General features: G+C 48.1%; 3 protein-coding genes across 3 annotated transcripts in view; 1 reads left to right on the top strand and 2 right to left on the bottom strand.

The window, feature by feature from the left end:
- The window catches only part of ADAD2 (adenosine deaminase domain containing 2), a 43,395-nt gene extending 37,653 nt beyond the window's left edge, over positions 1-5,742 (top strand). Inside the window, exon 11 of the mRNA XM_028741830.2 lies at positions 5,085-5,742. Coding sequence (XP_028597663.2) covers positions 5,085-5,153 — 69 coding nt within the window. The 3' untranslated portion in view covers positions 5,154-5,742. The remainder of the gene's footprint in view (positions 1-5,084) is intronic.
- LOC114603094 (calcineurin B homologous protein 2-like) lies at positions 1,470-10,884 on the bottom strand. The gene is made up of 7 exons (XM_028741841.2): positions 10,726-10,884; positions 8,670-8,742; positions 6,134-6,214; positions 4,934-5,043; positions 4,566-4,627; positions 3,262-3,384; positions 1,470-2,313 (listed from the first exon to the last, which is right to left on the bottom strand). Exons 1-7 carry the CDS (start codon positions 10,790-10,792, stop codon positions 2,260-2,262), a joined length of 570 nt encoding a protein of 189 aa, XP_028597674.2. The 5' UTR covers positions 10,793-10,884; the 3' UTR covers positions 1,470-2,259.
- A 4,981-nt stretch (positions 10,885-15,865) lies between these two features.
- The window catches only part of DLL3 (delta like canonical Notch ligand 3), a 160,726-nt gene continuing 158,271 nt past the window's right edge, over positions 15,866-18,320 (bottom strand). The window contains exon 9 of the mRNA XM_028741844.2: positions 15,866-18,189. Coding sequence (XP_028597677.2) covers positions 18,184-18,189 — 6 coding nt within the window. The 3' untranslated portion in view covers positions 15,866-18,183. The remainder of the gene's footprint in view (positions 18,190-18,320) is intronic.

Genomic DNA, 18,320 nt, shown 5'->3' with positions numbered 1-18,320 from the left:
GGAGAAGGGGACGACAGAGGACGAGATGGTGGGACAATGTTCTCGAAGCTACCAGCATGAGTTTGACCAAACTGTGGGAGGCAGTGGAAGTCAGGAGTGCCTGGCATGTTCTGGTCCATGGAGTTAAGAGTTGGACACGACTAAATGACTAAACGACTAAACAACAAACAACAACAGACCAAGAGCAGCAAAGATGTAGGAAACATAAAGGAGAGAGGGAGACGTCTAGCTCAGTGGCAGAGCCACCCTTGTTCTGCATGCAGAAGGTCCCAAGCTGGCAGGACATCCCTTAAACGCGCGAAAAGAGCCTGCTGGATCAGGCCAGTGGCCCATTTAGTCCAGCACCCAGTTCTAATAATAGCCAAGCCGTTGGCTGTGGGAAACCTGCAAGCAGGATGCGGTCACAAGAACACCCTTCCCTTTCCAGAAACTGATATTCAGAGGCATAACTGTGGAGACAGAGAATAACCATCACAGCTAGCAGCCATTGATAGTCTTATTCTCCATGAAATTATCAAATCCTCTCTTAAAACCATGTAGGTTGGTGGTCACCCCTTCCTTCTACTGCAGTTTAACTGTCTGCTGTGTAAAGAGATCCTTTCTTTTTTCTGTCCCATATCTTCCAACATTCAGCTTTTAGGATTACAGTGGTACCTTGGGTTAAGAACTTAATTCGTTCTGGAGGGCTGTTCTTAACCAGAGGTACCACTTTAGCTAATGGGGCCTCCCGCTGCCGCCGCTGCACGATTTCTGTTCTCATCCTGAACCAAAGTTCTTAACCCAAGGTAATATTTCTGGGTTAGCAGAGTCTGTAACCTGAAGCATCTGTAACCTGAAGTGTATGTAACCCGAGGTACCACTGTACAAGAGAGGGAGGAAAAACTTCTTTCTTTCCTCGTTCGCCATGCTGTTCATAATGTTATACACCTCTGTTACATCACCTCTTCCTTTGGCTCTAAAAGCCCCAGAGCTGAAACCTTTCCTCCTAGGGGAGTTGCTTCAACCCAAAGCATCGGGTACTTTGGGACAGGAAAGAACCTTTTCTGCGTGACACACGTCCCCGTCCTCCCCATTCCCCGAGAGCCGCTGCTAGCCAGAGAAGAGAAGAAACTTGACCTGGTACAAGGCAGCATCCTACATACCGTATTTTTTGCTCTATGACTCACTTTTTCCCTCCTAAAAAGTAAGGGGAAATGTGTGTGCGTCTTATGGAGCGAATGCAGGCTGCGCAGCTATCCCAGAAGCCAGAACAGCAAGAGGGATTGCTGCTTTCACTGCACAGCGATCCCTCTTGCTGTTCTGGCTTCTGAGTTTCAGAATATTTTTTTTCTTGTTTTCCTCCTCCAAAAAGTAGGTGCGTCTTGTGGTCTGGTGCGTCTTATAGAGCGAAAAATACAGTACTTACTACATAGCTGCAGAATGCAAGAATGGAAATAAAATAGGGCAGATAATTTAAAACCACTTCCAGCTTTGTGTGGATGCAATCTGCGTATCTTTTAATGAATGAAAATGCGATCGAAGAACGATAACTCCCAAAGAGGTTTTCAGATACCAGCGCCACAGTTCCAGTTTGTATTACCTTTTCAATGAAACCTTGAAATCAAATCTCCCGGAAATGAATTCTGACTCGTTCGTTTGCTGTCTGGCAGCATTAAATTCTACTGCCTTTGCGAAGCCTTTTGTAAAAGGAGGGGAGGTCACAAATGTATGAACTCCTCTTTCTCACGCCCCCACCCTGCCCACCCCAGGCTATTGGGGGCTTTTCCAAAGGAAGCAATCATTTTAGGCCCCAACTGCATTCTGAAATCTGTGCATGATGCGCCACAGTTTCTCTACAAGGTTACGACTTTGGGCTCGCTTGCAACGAATGGGGAGGGGAGGGTGCCAAAGTTGCTTTCTGCACCCTCCTGTTAAGAAAAAGAAAATCTGGTTTGATGTGTATTTCAGTGCATGGCATAGGGATTGCGCAGCTTCTCAGAAAATGGGAAAAAGGTAGTGCCGCTTCTAGTTGAAATATTGTCATGGAGGTCTGCTTAGACACGGCAGGCCTCTGTTGGTCAGCAGCTCCTGATCCCATCTTGGTGTCAGTGAGGGATCTTTGTTAGATGGAGATCTCTAATTTGGTTTCTTTGCGGCCCATCGGGAGCAGAGCTGAGATCCGACAGTATCCCACATGTTTTTGCAACTGCATCCTTTGCTGCCAGGAGCCAGGCTTGTTCATTTCCCCAGTTGTCAGGGGTTTCTCTGCTCCCTGATGGATCACTTCAGGATCCGGAGGCTCATCTTCTGTTCAATGTTCAGCTTTTCCACAGACTGCAAAACAAAGTGGAGAAGATTGGCGTTACCAAAAAAAAAAAAAAAAAAAAAAAAAAAGCTTTACTGGGCCTTTTTAGCCTTTCTCAGACCTAGAACTGCTTTTCATGGCTGGAACCCCAGTCCTGGAAAATGTGACTGGTGGATAATTCAGTGTGTGCCTCTGAGAAGGTGCCTCGTCGCTGTTCACCACCCTGGTGTCTTAGAGGAAGAGCAGTTTATAAATCTCTTAATAAATAGCAAACAGAGTGGGGAAACCAGGACCAAGCACCACTCAGGGGTTAAGGAGCCGAGTGTCCACAAGGGGTTAGTGTAGGGGTGGGGGGCCTCAATAATATAATAATAAATAAATAAATAAATAAATTTTATTTATACCCTCCATCCCTGCCTTCAACCCAAGGGTCATGCCCCCCTTCTGGGCAATCTTCTGGGGATCACATGATGTCTTGGGTGCGGCAATAAATGTAAATATTACCTTTGTGGGTCAGCTTCTACATGGCACACATTCCCACAACCATCTCTGCCATCCAGGCAAGCAGAGGACACGTGTGTGTGTGTGTGTGTGTGTGTGTGTGTGTGTGTGTGTGTAGCCTGGGGAGAGAGGATGGAGCGTTCTGGGTAGAGTCCTGAGGGACAGATAGAAAGGTGTGGAGGTATAAATTCAGCCCCCAGGCCTGAGGTTCTCCACACCTGGGCTATGGCTGCCTTGAAGACACAGATCCACTTGTCTGACATCTTTTGCTTTTTTAAAAAAATTACTGGAAATTAATCTTACGTTCCTCAGGGTCCACATCTCTGCAGCGTATAGACCAGCCTTCCTCAACCTTGTCCCACTCCAGATGTTTTGTTCTCCTCCCATCTGGGGGCTGATGGGAGTTGGAGGCCCAAACATCTGGAGGGCACTAAGCTGGGAATGGCCAGTGTGGAAGAACCTGCCCTATCCCAGACCTTTGCAAACTCCTCAAAGGAGATGGCGCTGTCTCCGTCCTTATCGGCCTCTTGGATGGTTCGGTCTGTGATGCTCTCGAGTTGCTCATCCGTCACTTCGATCCCAATCATCATTCTCAGCACCTGGGGGTTGGGGAAGAGGGGTAGCCAGAGAGATGAGGGGTTCTTAAGGGCGCTGCTTCTCCCTATTCCTCTGCCTTCATCAAGATGAGGGACTAAAGCTTTGCTCTGCTGATGGCTGGAGCACAAACATGGGTATGCTTCTGCACCGATGTCCTTGGATAAATTTCCTGGGGTTCCTGGCGTGATAATCACTTGTGAGCTTCACAACGTAAGAAGAGCCTGTTGGATCAGGCCAATGGCTTGTATAGTCCAGCATCCTGTTCTCTGAGTGGCCAACCAGATGCCAATCAGTGGGAAACCTGAAAGCAGGATTCAAGCACAACAGCAGCTCTCCCCATCTGTGATTCCTAGCAACTAGTAAAGGTAAAGGGACCCCTGACCGTTAGGTCCAGTCGTGGCCGACTCTGGGGTTGCGGTCTCATCTCGCTTTATTGGCCGAGGGAGCCGGCGTACAGCTTCCGGGTCATGTGGCCAGCATGAACCAGAGCAGCACACGGAAATGCCGTTTACCTTCCCACCGGAGCAGTACCTATTTATCTACTTGCACAAGTGTGCTTTCGAACTGCTAGGTTGGCAGGAGCAGGGACCGAGCGACGGGAGCTCACCCTGTCGCAGGGATTCGAACCGCCGACCTTCTGATCAGCAAGCCCAAGAGGCTCAGTGGTTTAGACCACAGCACCACCTCTAGCAACTGGTATTCAGAATCATTATGGCCTCTGACCATGGAGGCAGTGCATAGCCATCATCGTTAGTAGCCCAGGACAGCCTTGCACTCTGTGAATTTGTCCTCTCCTCTTTTAAAGCCATCCAGGTAGGTGGCCGTCACTGTCTCCAGTGGCAGCGAGTTCCACAGTTTAACTATGCGCTGCATGAATAAGTTCTTTCTTTTATCCTTCATGAATCTTCCAACAGTCAGCTTTGAGCCCAAGACGTTTCTAGCCTGGTACATGTGAATTTAAAAAAGTGCTTCTGAGCATGTAGAGAGCAGATTCCTTTGGTCAGGGTGACACCAGCTCTCCTCCTTCATTGAGGTTTAGGGGGCAGGATATATTTGGGGGCAGGCAGGCAGCCTTGCCTTTGGGTAACATATTTAAATGCACTGCCCCTCCCTGATTTTAATTCTTCATACGCACATCCCTTCCCCACCCCTGCAGCTTTCCCCAGTTGTTGGCAAGAGTTACCTGTAATATTTCTGCTCGGGAGATCTTCCCATCCTTGTCTTGGTCGTAGAGCTGAAAAGCAACTGAACAGGAACCAGAACAATGGGGGGGGGGGAGGTTAGCAATGGGGAAGACACCGTGTTGTGCTGCCGGCCCACAGATCTGTCCAGCTTAAGGGTGGACATTAAGCGCCCCTGTTGCAGGTGCATGCTGTGCTTTTGTTACCGCACAGCATAACTGGGGAACTTGGCAGTGACTGCAGAACTCTGTGTTTCGGTTTTCATTTAAATGAAATCAACCAAGCCTCTAGCCCTTACAGCTACATGGGGTACTTCTTGACACCTTCCTGTAGTTGTTTCCCCTGGAACACCCATTGTATGTCCACTCACACTTCAGCTTGCTAAGCCGGCTGTTGGCGTTCTGCGAGCCTCCGGGTCCTTCCACTGGCCGGAAGTGGGCCAGCACACGAGTGAATGTCCGGAAGTCCGTAGTCTCTCTCCTAGGGAGAAACAAGACCCTTCGTGGAATCTTACCTACTAGGAAGGAACACGGGAATCTGCTGGCCCATCTAGCTCCCCACTGCCTTCACTGGAGATGCTTGGAGTTTGAATCTGAGACCTTCTGCATGCAAAGCAGGTGCTCTGCTCCTGAGCTACTTCCTTCCCTCTCTTTAGCATGCCATTGCTCGAGGAAGCCTGATCAGCCTGAAGGTGTTGCTTAATTATGCATTGAATTATGGTGCTGGAGAGTCCCATGGACTGCAAGAAGATCCAACCTCTCCATTCTTAAGGAAATCAGCCCTGAGTGCTCCCTGGAAGGACAGATCCTGAAGCTGAGGCTCCAAGACTTTGGCCACCTCATGAGAAGAGAAGACTCCCTGGAAAAGACCCTGATGTTGGGAAAGATGGAGGGCCCAAGGAGAAGGGGACGACAGAGGACAAGATGGTGGGACAGTGTTCTCCAAGCTACCAGCATGAGTTTGACCAAACTGTGGGAGGCAGTGGAAGACAGGAGGGCCTGGCGTGCTCTGGTCCAGGGGGTCACGAAGAGGCGGACACGACTAAACAACAACATCAGGGCTGCAAAAGAGGCAGGCCTTGATTACATTGGACAAGGCCAGTGTCTGCCTCACACCTCTCAGTCCTGTGATTTCTCTTTGTGTGGACTTTGGGGAACTGCCTGCAAGAGGCCACTCCTGCCTGGCTGGGTCTCAGCGACAACGCAGGAACTCTGTGTGGCTCTCAGGCAGACACAGGATGAGCTCAGGCCCTTTCCTGAGACTTGGGAATTGGGGCTGGGAGATGTTCCTTGTGGATGTTCGCCAAGAGCAAATGCGTCTGTGGAAGAACATAACAGACTAGAATCAAGCACTAGCAGGCAGGAGAAGAGCCCTCCAGGCACACTTGGCTGTTGCAGTACCCTGAATCATAGAATTGACTCTAGAATCATTCTTGTGCACTAAGGTCTGATTCCCTGTATTGTTAGAAGAGGACAGGATGCTGAAGCGAGGGCAAGGGGCGGTTTCTGTTTTTTTATGGCACTGGGCAGGGCCAGAGACTTCCCTACACACAACACACACACAAACACACCCATCTGGGAAGAAGGCATCAATGATCCGGTCACCGATGGGGTTCACTGCTAGTTCTCCGATCCCTTCGAAGTCATCTTTGCTGCGGAGGGAGAAAACATAGCTATAACAAAACGTATAAGTTTTAGCAACAGAATTGGAAGGGATCCCCAAGGGGTATCTAGCCCAACCCCCCACAATTCAAAGGGGCTTATGTTAGGTTTTTATTTTATTTTATTCTGTTCCACCCAGCTTTTCTGTTCACAGTGAATATCTGAAGTGGCTGATGACCAAAACGAGCAGGGGTAAAACACATAAAGGGAATCAATTCTGGTCATAGTCAGAACCCCCCCCCCCCCAAGGTTTCTTTGTCTTCCTGGTGCGAAGTCTGTGTAATTGTTTGGTAGGTTGAACAAGCAAAATTGTGTGAGACATGGCGACTCGTTCCGTTCGGCTCAGGCGCCGTCTGTGTAATTGTTAACCCCACACCCGCCTCCTTTGACTGGCCTGCAGTGATGATGATGGTGATAATAATAAATTTATTATTTATACTCCAACAAAGCATTAAAATACAGTGGTCTCTTAAAAAGCTTTCCTAAACAGGGCTGCCTTCAGATGTCTTCTAAAAGTCTGGTAGTTCGTTATTTCCTTGACATCTGGTGGGAGGGCGTTCCACAGAGCAGGCGCCACCACTGAGAAGGCCCTCTGCCTGGTTCCCTGTAACTTGGCTTCTTGCAGCAAGGGAACTGCCAGAAGGCCCTTGGAGCTGGACCTCAGTGTCCAGGCAGTGAATATTTTGAATCCACATTGCCTTTCTTCCTGCTACAATCCGCTTAAGAACTTGAGAAGTGGACAACCATAAAAGTTTCTGCACTGCTGCTAGTAGCAGAGACCAGCTTACTAAACGTACTGGGAGCTCAGGGGCCTTGCTTCGGCCTCAACTCCTGCATCCCTAAATCTGTCACCCAGATGTTGTGCAGAAAGCTGTGGTGATAACGTACCGTATTTTTCGTCCCATAGGACGCTCCGTCCCATAGGACACAGCTAGTTTTTTTGGGGGGAAATAAAGGAAAAAAAAATTCCCTTTATTCCCCCCCCCCCCAAAGCAGGTCGGGGAAACCAAACCAGGTCGAGGAACAGCGGGATGGTGGCGCTGCACCTCCCTGCTGTCCCCCAAGCTTGTGGGGCTGGCCGATGTCTGCCCGGCGCGAGGGGCGCTCTGCATCAGGGCGCCCCTCGCGCTGGGTGGCAGGCTGCTATCCGCAGCGTGGGGAGCCCTGCAGGGAACTTCTGCAGGGCTCCAACACGCTGCGGATGTCTGTCCAGCGTGGGGGGCGCTCTGCTTCAGGGCACCCCTCACGCTGGGTGGCAGGCTGCTATCCGCAGCGTGGGGAGCCCTGCGGGGAACTCCTGCAAGGCTCCCCACGCTGCGGATGTCTCCCAGGCGCGAGGGGCGCTCTGCTTCTGGGCACACCTCGCGCCAGGCGGCAGGTTGCTATCCGCAGCGTGAGGAGCCCTGCGGGGAACTCCCTCAGGGCTGCCTAGGCTGCGGATGTCTTCCTGAAGCCTGGAGAGCAAGAGGGGTCGGTGCGCACCGACCCCTCTCGCTCTCCAAGCTTCAGCGAAAGCCTGCATTCGCCCCATAGGACGCACCCAGATTTCCCCTTCATTTTTGGAGGGGAAAAAGTGCGTCCTATAGGGCGAAAAATACGATAGTTGTTTCTGCCAGGGCGCCCTGACTTCCTATGTCAGCTGGGTGAAGCACTGTGAAACTGAAATACATCAGGTGTTGACAAATGAGCAGGAATTTGGTGGTCAAAAGCAGTGGCTAAGGGGCTTCTGTAGGCATTTATTATGGGATATCCTTGCTGCGTTTACTAACTTTTTATGGGGCATCAGCGTGACATTGTTATGAAAATGCCTGTCTCTGCTGCGTTTTCCCCTCTTGCGGGTCTTCTGCCTGCAGAAAAACGAACTTAAAAAGACCCCCAGAACGGAGCAGAACTGCTGTTCACTGCAGGTGTGAATTGTTCTTAATTCTGCTCTGCTGACTCTTGGAATCACAGAATTCTAGAGCGGTATATTTCTGACCTGTGCTCTGTCACATTGGACAGGTGAACCTATTGCCACTCCGCTCACCTTTAATGTGTCATCATTTTTTGACCAATTTGCTCCGGCGTATTTAGTACTGTATTTTGTAGACGGCTCTTGAATCAAGCTTTAAAACGTTTTACCAGTCTCGGAAGAAGAAAATGGAGAAATAGTGCTTGAAGAAGAGCATTAGTTCATATTTACTTATTTTTAATTTAAGAACAAAAAAGTTCTCATGTGAATTGTGTCTTCCCTGTTCCCCTGGCTATATCATGTCCACAAGTGTGAATAGAACATGGAAGGATAGGAAAAGCACAAACCTTAACAGAGCTGCCTGAATCTCTACTGTGTAAAGGTCAGTGGGGTGGTGGTTGTGGGGCAATGTCTTCAGATGGAGGCCTCTGAGTTCCTTCCTTGTTCTCAGATTGCCATCCTCTTTCCCTTCCCTTCCCTTCCCTCTTCCTTACCTGAGGAAGCCTTTTTCATCCTTGTCCAAGGCCTGGAACCGCTGGTAAAGGCGCACAACATTAGCTTCCGAGACTGGGTGCAAGAGGAAAGGAGAGGTTTAATGATTAGCCAAGAAAGTGCCATGAGCAGCGGGTATAATGACCTTGAAACGAATGCATTTAAAAAAAGGAAGAAGCCAGATGCAATTAACATTCCCCTGAATCTAAAGGCAAACTGTTTGAAACTTGGAGAGCAGGCTTGAGCACGCCTGCACTGCAAGGAAATGGGAACAGAGTGTCCAGATTCAGGGCAGCCTGGTCCACATGGGAACCATGCAACGTGGTTGATGGGGAAAAGAAGGTCGCAGGCCTGAGGGAGGGCTGGTGATCAGCTTCATCTGGTTTGCTGGAGTAAGCCACTTCTGACAAAACCAGAGCAGTGCACAGAAACACTGTTTACCTTCCCGCTGGAGCGGTACCTATTTATCTGCTTGCACTGGTGTGCTTTCGAACTGCTAGGTTGACAGGAGCTGGGACAGAGCAATGGGAGCTCACCCTGTCATGGGATTCAAACCGCCGACCTGATTGGCAAGCCCAAGTGGCTCAGTGGTTTAGACTGCAACGCCACCCGCATCCCTATAAATGACTTTTAGCAGCAACTAAAATTCCAAGTACCAGATAAAATGGGAAAAGGTATAGAGCAAAGGTTGTCAGTCTGGTGTCTTTCCCCCCCACCGCCAACCTCCCATTATCCATGCTAACTGGGGCTGATGGGAAATGGAGGGTGCCACTGTGACTATTATTCCTGGCACAGCACTTGTTGCTTTGAAATGTGCTGCATCTTCTCTCCAGGGAAAAGTGACAAGCCCAGCATAATAAAAGACAACATTGGGTTTAAAGCACAAGCATTCAAACCTTCTGCCCCCTACTGAGGGGATTTAATATCCCCCCCCCCACTTGTTGAAGTGGGGGACAGGATGTAAATCTCAAAGTCAGCCCCCTCCCCTCCCTTTCCTCCTCTGGAGATTTCACAAACAATAGGAAGCCAGCTGCCAGATAAGATGCAAGGCTTTGGGTGGGGCACCGTGCCAAGCTCAAAAGCAACAGTTCATTTTTCACCCAAAACTTGGTAAAATAACTCTTTAAAGGGGCAGGGGGGAGGATCACATTCCACCCCAGGAGCATGATGATCTCTCCCAAACTAACCGCACCCCGCACCCCAGATGAAAGATTCCTGTGTCCCAAGTCTCTGCTTTTGGCTGACTCATCAGAACAAGAAAAAAAAACAATTTCTTCCACAGCTGCAAATTGTCCAGAAGTTCTGCACTTGCACAATACTAGCTGATGCGCTGTACTTGAACAGACTTTGTGGATCTCTGATCCCCGTTAGTCACCTCACCTCTGCTCTGTGCCCTGAGCTGGGGACAGGAGGCGGGTGGCCCTGCTGGGGTGAGGCTGGAACGGGACAGGCCCAGAACGCTGGAACCTGAAGATCCGGATTAGCCTCTTCTTCCAGTGCCTGCTCCCTCTCTGGCTCAAGGTGAGAGGGGTGCGTTGGCATCACGGCAGCTGCAGAGAGCCACAGCCGCTGCCCCCCTTTCACCTCTTAAATTGCTCCCTGCCCCTGCCCTGTGCTTTGATCTGGATCTCAGGAGTCCTGACAGCCCTTTCCTCCCAGCTCCCAAACTGAGCAGTGCTTCAGCTATGAAGTCCCGATTCTGATCCTCTCTGGTCACAAGGCTCTTCTCCACAAGTGCTGGATCTTTCCCTCCTATGAGATTGCCCAAACCCACTGGCCATGATTCCCACCCCTTGCGTAAATCTGGAGCAGCCAAGACTTCTCTCTTCCCAGCAAAGCCTAGTCACCTCCTGGGACAGCTCCAGAGATCTAAGGCTGGTCTGTGGGGTTGGCAAGACGAGAGCAAATGCTCCGCAAGGCAGGTGGGCTTCTCATTTTGGGGAACGGGGTTTAAAACAATTCCCAGCTCTGTTGCTAACTCCCTCCTCCCCCATTCCCCCCCTCTATTCATGGAAAGAAGGAAAGCAAACCGTTCTCTCTTATAAAGTTTTCCCGTACAGCCAGTTTCTTTCATGATCTCCTGCTGCTCAGGGACGGTGAAGAGCTGAGAAGTTTGGCCTCCCATCTTGAAGCGGTTCTGACTCTCCTCCAGGGCAGCCAAAGCTGTTTACAGGGCGTGCCTCTCTCTCTGTGTGTGCATCTATATTAATATCAGGACACCTACCAACTTCAGCAGAGAGTCACACTCCCAGCAGCTGTTATCAAAGCCAGACAGCTAATCCACTGCAAGGGGAGGAGGGACTAGGGACTGCCCGGGAAGAGTTGTTTTAAGGTGGAAAGGCAGGGAGAAGAGAGAGGCAGGCAATGCCAAGTGGCTGCTATAAGTTGCATGCCGAAATCCAGCATCGCCTGAGCTCTGCGAGTTTGGCTTTCTCCCGATTGAAGTGCAGAGTGTTTGAGGACTGGGACATTCGCAGGGAAACCAGAATGCTTGTTTACAAAGCTATTGTACCACCAACCTTACTGTATGCTTGGGAAACATGGGCCATTTATAAACGCCATCTCCAACTCCTTGAAAGATTCCATCAACAGGATCTCCGAAAAATCTTACACATCACTTGGGAAGACAGGTGAACTAATGCCAGTGTACTGGAAGAAGCAAAGACCACCAGTGTTGTAGGCAAATGCAGACTTTAGGGTTTCACAAAACTCTTTATCAAGGAGATATCAGTGTTGAAGTGGTGATTCTTCAACACTAACTTCGTTGGACTGGTCATGTGCGGATGCCTGATTGTCTTACAGAATGCCTGATGATCGGTTCTTACAGAATAGCTGGACCAATTGTATGTTTTAGTATATATTTTCCTTTAAATTTTTGAACAATGCAGTTCTGTTTATGCCATATTTAAAGGTGTGCACGTGTAAGACGCTTTGTGTTTGAGGAAGCAACATCTGTTGTGTTAGATGGATTAAGCAATGTTGAAGCAACGATTCTTCAACATCAACTTTGCTGGACTGGTCATGTTGTGCGGATGCCTGATTATAGTCTTCCAAAGCAACTCCTCTATTCCGAACTTAAAAATGGAAAGCATGATGCTAGTGGTCAATAAAAGAGGTTTAAAGACTGTCTCAAGGCAAATCTTAAAAAATGTAGTATAAACACCGACAACTGGGAAACACTGGCCTGCGAGCGCTCCAGTTGGAGAACAGCCTTTACCAAAGGCGTCATGGTCTTTGAAGACACTCAAACTCAGGACAAACTCAGGACGCAAGGGAGAAACGTGCTAAGAGGAAGGCACGCTTGGCAAATCCACACTGTGATCAACTCCCGCCTGGAAATCTATGTCCCCACTGTGGAAGGACATGTGGATCCAGAATTGGCCTCCACAGTCACTTACGGTCTCACTGATAAAACCATGTTTATGGAAGACAATCTTTCTTGGTTATGAGGGATTGCAGAAGAACAACGTGCATGCAGGTCTTTGAGTTACAAAGGTCTCTACTTCAGCAGAATATTGGGGGGGGGGGAGAGACCTCAACCCTTGGTAATTATAGTGCTCCCTTTCAAAATTTTGGGAAACTGCTGTTAGAAAATGGAACTTGGAGCTGTTGCCAGAAGGGCTTATGATCTGAATCCTGAAACGTTTTGTTGGCTTCCAGTTGGTTTAAGGACCCCCGTTTTGGCGTTTATAAAGTCCTTAGTGTATTTGAAGAGCTGACTCCCTCTCTGTTTCAGCTATGGAGGGGCCTGTCCATGTGGGCCCCCACCCCAACTGTCCTTTCCAACCATAGCACCCAGGCTCTGGCGCTCCTTTCAGGGGTGGGGTGTGTGTGTGCGTCCCCCCTTTTCCAAAGGCTTTCTGGTTGCAGACTATATCAGAGGGCATTGGTAGTTTCTTGCTGCTGGCTGTGTCTTAATTTTTTTTTAAATGATGCTTGTTTACTGATGTTGCAGATTTAATGGTTTTTGTTTGTTTTTTAAATGTGATCCTTTGCTGTAAGTTGCCTTCAAGTGCTTTGGCACAAAAGGTGGGATAGAAATATTTTAATGATATGCAAATCTGTACAAATTATTCCTAAGAAACAAATTATAATTAGTTTGGTGTCAAGAGAAAGCGAACAGATTAGGAATGGGCCTTCCATGTGTTGTTGGACCTTGGCTTCCTTCACCCTAGTCAATGGACCGGGAAGATGGGATTTGTAGTCCAGCAACATCTGAAAGTTCACAGGGATTGCCATGGGAGCTTCTTCAGGATATTTGAATGCCGCTTCAGTTTTGACCACCTTCTCTGTTCTGGGCTTCTTTGTACAGACCTCCCTATACTTTCTTCCCTAACATGCAACAATAAAATCTAGAAACTTGCTGTTTTTTCCATGGAAGCAGGTTGGTGGTAGTCTTGCTTTGTTGAAATGTAGCTAGATAGGCTTTCTAAGCCTGGACATCATTATCATTTTTATTATTTATACCTGGCTGGGTTTCCCTACTCAGGGCAGCTCCCAACAGAGGACTGAAAACAGAATAAAACTTCAAACATTAAAAACTTCCCTAAACAGGGCTGACATCAAGGGATATCAGGGAGAGCAGTGAATCGAAAGCAGCAATTTATATCTATCAGGGAACAGAACTGTGCTCAGTTTGGAACTTCGTGATAGAATGACTTGATTCATTGTTGAGACACTGGGGGGCACTGCTGGAATGATCTGCAGGGTCTCTCTGGGTGAATGCAAAGTGTGTGTCTATTAAGACGGGCCACGGGAATGCCGATTTATTAAATAAATCAGCTTTATTAAGATGGGCCCTTGGTAACGTTGTCAGAAATCAGACTTACTTCACTTGAGGTATGGTTCAGTTCCGGAAAATTGAATGCAGGCAGGTTGCTTGCTGAGTTGAAGCTGTACTTGTGAACTGACTCCACCGAAATGTCCTCTGCTTGACTGATTCAAAAGTTCAATCAGTGTTGGCTCATTGCAGCACCAAGTGATAAATGTGCAACTCATCCTTTCAGTGTGTCCCGTGCACTTTTTCCGCAATACAGTGGTACCTCGGGTTAAGTACTTAATTCGTTCCGGAGGTCCGTTCTTAGCCTGAAACTGTTCTTAACGTGAAGCACCACTTTAGCTAATGGGGCCTCCTGCTGCCGCCGCGCGATTTCTGTTCTCATCCTGAAGCAAAGTTCTTAACCCGAGGTACTATTTCTGAAGCGTCTGTAACCTGAAGCGTCTGTAACCCGACGTACCACTGTATTTGGATCTTTGGCTCAATATCTAGGCATGGTTTTTACAGGTTAGATGTGTCCTTCCTTGATGCTAAATGGAACGCAACCAGGTGTCATTTCTGATTGCTCTAATTCTATCTGATGGAAAGAGGGTGGTGACTGCCCCCCCCTTTTTTACCAGCATGTGATGCTATATTTAAACCCAATCACTGGGGGAGAAAAGCTTTTACTAAACCAGCGACTATATATATATATATTTTTAAACATTCCTTTTATGGGAGCGCCAGCTTCCTGACTCCCCAGCATGCCCATCTCAAAGCCTTGACAGCCATGACCCACACCCTGAGTGGGCACACTCATTTCTCAGCCATGTGTTGACAGCTGCTTGTAAACAGCTGCCCCAGGGCTGGTAGGTCAGCGCCTTTCTCACTTGCCTGCCTTATGGTTTCCCCATTAACACTTTCCTCTGTTAGTTCAGGGAGCTCTGCTCCTGGGGGCGGGCGTAAGGGGACAAAGCTTTGGCCAAGCAGGGAGCCAATTCATCTCCAAGGGGCCTCTATTCAGGGGTACCTGGCTGTGTACAGTCAAATGTTCTCCCATCCCTACTGTGAAGAGCCCCACCCCCCTTACTACAATAGTGGACAAACTGACTGTCAGCAGGAAGAAAAATTATTTGCCCTTTCCACCGAAGAACGAAAAGCCATGTGTGGTTATCAAGTGTCAGGAAGGGGATGGAAGTTAGGAACGTCTTCCAGATCCTTTAACTCCCAAGAGGTGTCCCTTGAACTGGGTCCCTTGGAATGTCCCTTCTGCGTGAAACATTGTGCAAGGTTTTGCAAATAGTTGGGGGCTGAATAATAATAATAATAATAATAATAATAATAATAATAATAATAATAAATTTATACCCTGCCCATCTGGCTGGGTTTCCCCAGCCACTCTGGGCAGCTTCCAACAAAACACTAAAATACAATAACCTATTAAACATTAAAAGCTTCCCTAAACAGGGATGCTTTATTAGCTTTGTTAAACTGTTTGTGCAACTTTGGGTGGGCTGGTTCAGGGAAAGGGATTCCTGTTTGATGATGCCATTGCCTGTCTCCCACAAATATTGTGCTTGGTTTCTTTGAGTGTGAGACCTCTGCTTCTCCTGCTACTCACAAGGACTCCCCCTACATTAGGGGGTGGGGAACCGGTGGCCCTCCAGATATTGTTGTTTAGTCGTTTAGTCGTGTCCGACTCTTCGTGACCCCCTAGACCAGAGCACGCCAGGCCCTCCTGTCTTCCACTGCCTCCCACAGTTTGGTCAGACTCATGCTGGTAGCTTCTATGACACTGTCCCACCATCTCGTCCTCTGTCGTCCCCTTCTCCTTGTGCCCTCCATCTTTCCCAACATCAGGCTCTTTTCCAGGGAGTCTTCTCTTCTCTTATGAGGTGGCCAAAGTCTTGGAGCCTCAGATCCAGATATTACTGGACTCCAACTCCTATCAAGCCCACCCATGCTTGGGATGGTGGCAGTCATGGAAGTCCAACCACCTTGGTGGCTTTCTACCTGTGGCCTCTTTTTCAGTGTGGTGGGACCTGACTGGACATGGAAGTATCCCTTGAGGGCAGACCTAACTCAAACAATGTATTCAGCCACTTGGGGTGGCAGCATATTTAGAAATGTCCCTTAAACAGCCTTATGCAAACTGGGAGGCCACATCTGGAATCCTTGGCAATATCAATGAATGCTAAGGCCACAAACTCTGTGGTGATGATGTGAGGAGCCTGGGTTGCACCTCTCAGATTGCCGTTGTGCTTTGGGCGGCAAAACTTCTTGAGCTAGTCTGCTGCCCAGTGCAATAAATTGGGCACAGGCTCGGCTGATTGTCCCCATCACAGCCACCCTAAAAGTTCCACCTGGACGTGGTGGTTGTGTAGAAGTGTGGTGTAGAAATGAAGCAAAACAGTGGAAGAAAACAGCTTCAGGCAGATTCGGTTTCACTGAGCAAAATAGATATTTTATATAACTTTCTTTTGAGAGAAAGGACCATACATAAGAAAAGTCACAGAGGGTGGGGAAGGATATATAAACATGGCACTTATAAATATACAGTATATACAACTTAAATATGTTTATAAAGCATCTCCAGCAGACTTTTTTTGTACACAGTATTTATTGTGTTTTTAAATTAAAAAAGAAAACATGGGGCGGGGGGAGGGGAACAGTTTAAAAAGGAACAAGAAATGCTATGCATCCCAAAATATTTCTGTTAAAATCTGTGGCATTAGGATCAGAGGCTGAAAATGTAACTGCAATCCTACACGACTACTCAGAAGTAAAAGCCATTGATTTCGATGGGTTTTACTCCCAGGTAAGCAAGTCTAGGATTGCAGTCTTAATCTTTTTTTTAATGGAATGAAAAGGTTGCCGCAGCTGTAGTAAACTGACCAAGTTGCTACCAAAGCATGATTCCACTCACTTCATCCTTTTTGTATAAAAAATACTCACCATTACTGGGGGGGAAATGTCGACTTTTCTTTATACGAAGCTTCAAATTGCCATTTGTGGGGTAACAGAAGAAGAAGTTCATCTCTCAAAATGTGTTTTAAAAAATTCAGAAAGCAAATAAGCAATCGCGACGTTCATCCAATTGGTCAGGTAAAGCACAATGGATTCCGTTTTGACTTGATAGCCATAAATGATGACTTCTCTCTTGCCAGAGTGCGCTTTTATATTCCACGTTGCTTTTGGTCCAGGCCCCTCTCCATGACCAGGAGGCCTCTGTGGTGGCCGAAGGGGCTTGATCCTGTGGAGGGAGTGGTGGTGGGGAGCCTTCTAAAGCAACGCACCCCAAGGACACAAAGTCCTCTTAAAGAGAATCTGCACAATGAAGGACAACGGTGTCCCCTATGAGTCTGGTTGAGTTCTCCTCCCGAATCATTCAGAAGAGTGATAGGGAATCTTTGCAGGCCATATTCCAGCAGTAGGTGGGGCTAGAGACCTAAGTGAGCTTTTGAGGATCTATGGATGGGCAGCACCGCGGCCACAGTTCAGCTCAGGACCACACTGAAGGATTAAACGGCCACCTTGCACCTTGGTCCTGATCCAGATCAGGCCCCTGGGACCTGCTGTTTGCTGCTTTCCCCCCTCCCTCCTACGGCCACCATGGAGTGGGAGGGAGAGAGGGTGGGGCCAGGTAAGTGTGGCCCTGGGAAGCCTCCAGGGGCCACACCCAGCCTGGGGACCAGGGGTTCCCAGTCTCTGATTAAAACCAACCCACCAGGGAACTTCCACTACAAAGGGAGAAATCTATTAGTCTCCCATATGCTACTTGACTTGTATAAATGCTGTCCCTGTATGGTGATAAGAGTGGCAAGACCATACCATTTCCTCCAGGTGAAAAATGCTTTTTCGGGAACTACTACTGGCAAAATAGAGGGACACTTGGAACCTGTCCTGCCAGGTTCTTTTACAGGTGAGTATCTCACCTGAGTCCCCCTTAGCATATCCTCTCCTCCTTGGTTTTTTTTACAGCCACATCAAGCCAACAGATGCGCATTGTGCTTTCTTAATTTTTATTTCCTTTTTCCTTTTTCAATGAAAGGTGCCTTGTGGATTCTTTTGTAGTTGAAAGGTGTGGCATCACTCCAATCAATCAATCACAGCTTCCTGTTTGAGGGGGTCGGTTTTTTCCTGCACCTCTCCGGTGGTTGAATGAAAGGGCAGTTTTCCTCCTTCAGACTGAGAGGAGAGTCACCGTGGGCTGAGGCGAAGAGCCCACAAAACGGAAGGGAAACCAGTTTAAAAAGGGCAACAGTTTAAAAACATATAAAAAATAGGAAATGGAAAAAAATAATTGCTTCCTTCCTGGCACTTGTGTGGGAAAAGGACCTGCCTTTTCTCCAGATTAGACAATCCTAGGGCAGCCTCCCCCCCCCCCCCAAATCAGCCTCCGTCCTTCTTTCCCCCGCTTTCAAGAGAAAACCCAAACAAACCTCTCCAAAACCCAGCTCTGACTTTCAAAGACTTCCCAATCCAGCGATCGCTTCCTAAGATTCTGAGTCAGTCTGTTGCTCTCGATGCAAAAATAAAAAAAAATAGCAGCAAGAATAAATATTAAATATTTTCCTTTAAGAAAGGAGTCTTTTTTTTATAATAATACTATATAGATCAAAAATTAATAATGGTAAGACATTGGCTGCTCCGGGAGTCCGTTCAGTCTGCTCTGTAAACATTCCTTTAGCTGAGAATTTGGAGGGGAATTAAAATAAAATTCAGGCGGTGGAGTCCAAGGCTTGGGAGAAGGGTTTTCTTCAGACCTAGAAATGAATGTGAAAAAGGAGGGAGAAGGGGAGGGAGGGTTAGAACAGAACACCATGACCAAGCATTGCCTTTTTGCCCTCCCCCTCCCCCCCTCCCCAAAACTAAGCATGTTTCCAAGGAAGGAATT

This window comes from Podarcis muralis, chromosome 7 (genome assembly GCF_964188315.1).
Source record: "Podarcis muralis chromosome 7, rPodMur119.hap1.1, whole genome shotgun sequence".
Taxonomy (NCBI): domain Eukaryota; kingdom Metazoa; phylum Chordata; class Lepidosauria; order Squamata; family Lacertidae; genus Podarcis; species Podarcis muralis.
This window is presented reverse-complemented; position numbering and strand designations above follow the sequence as displayed.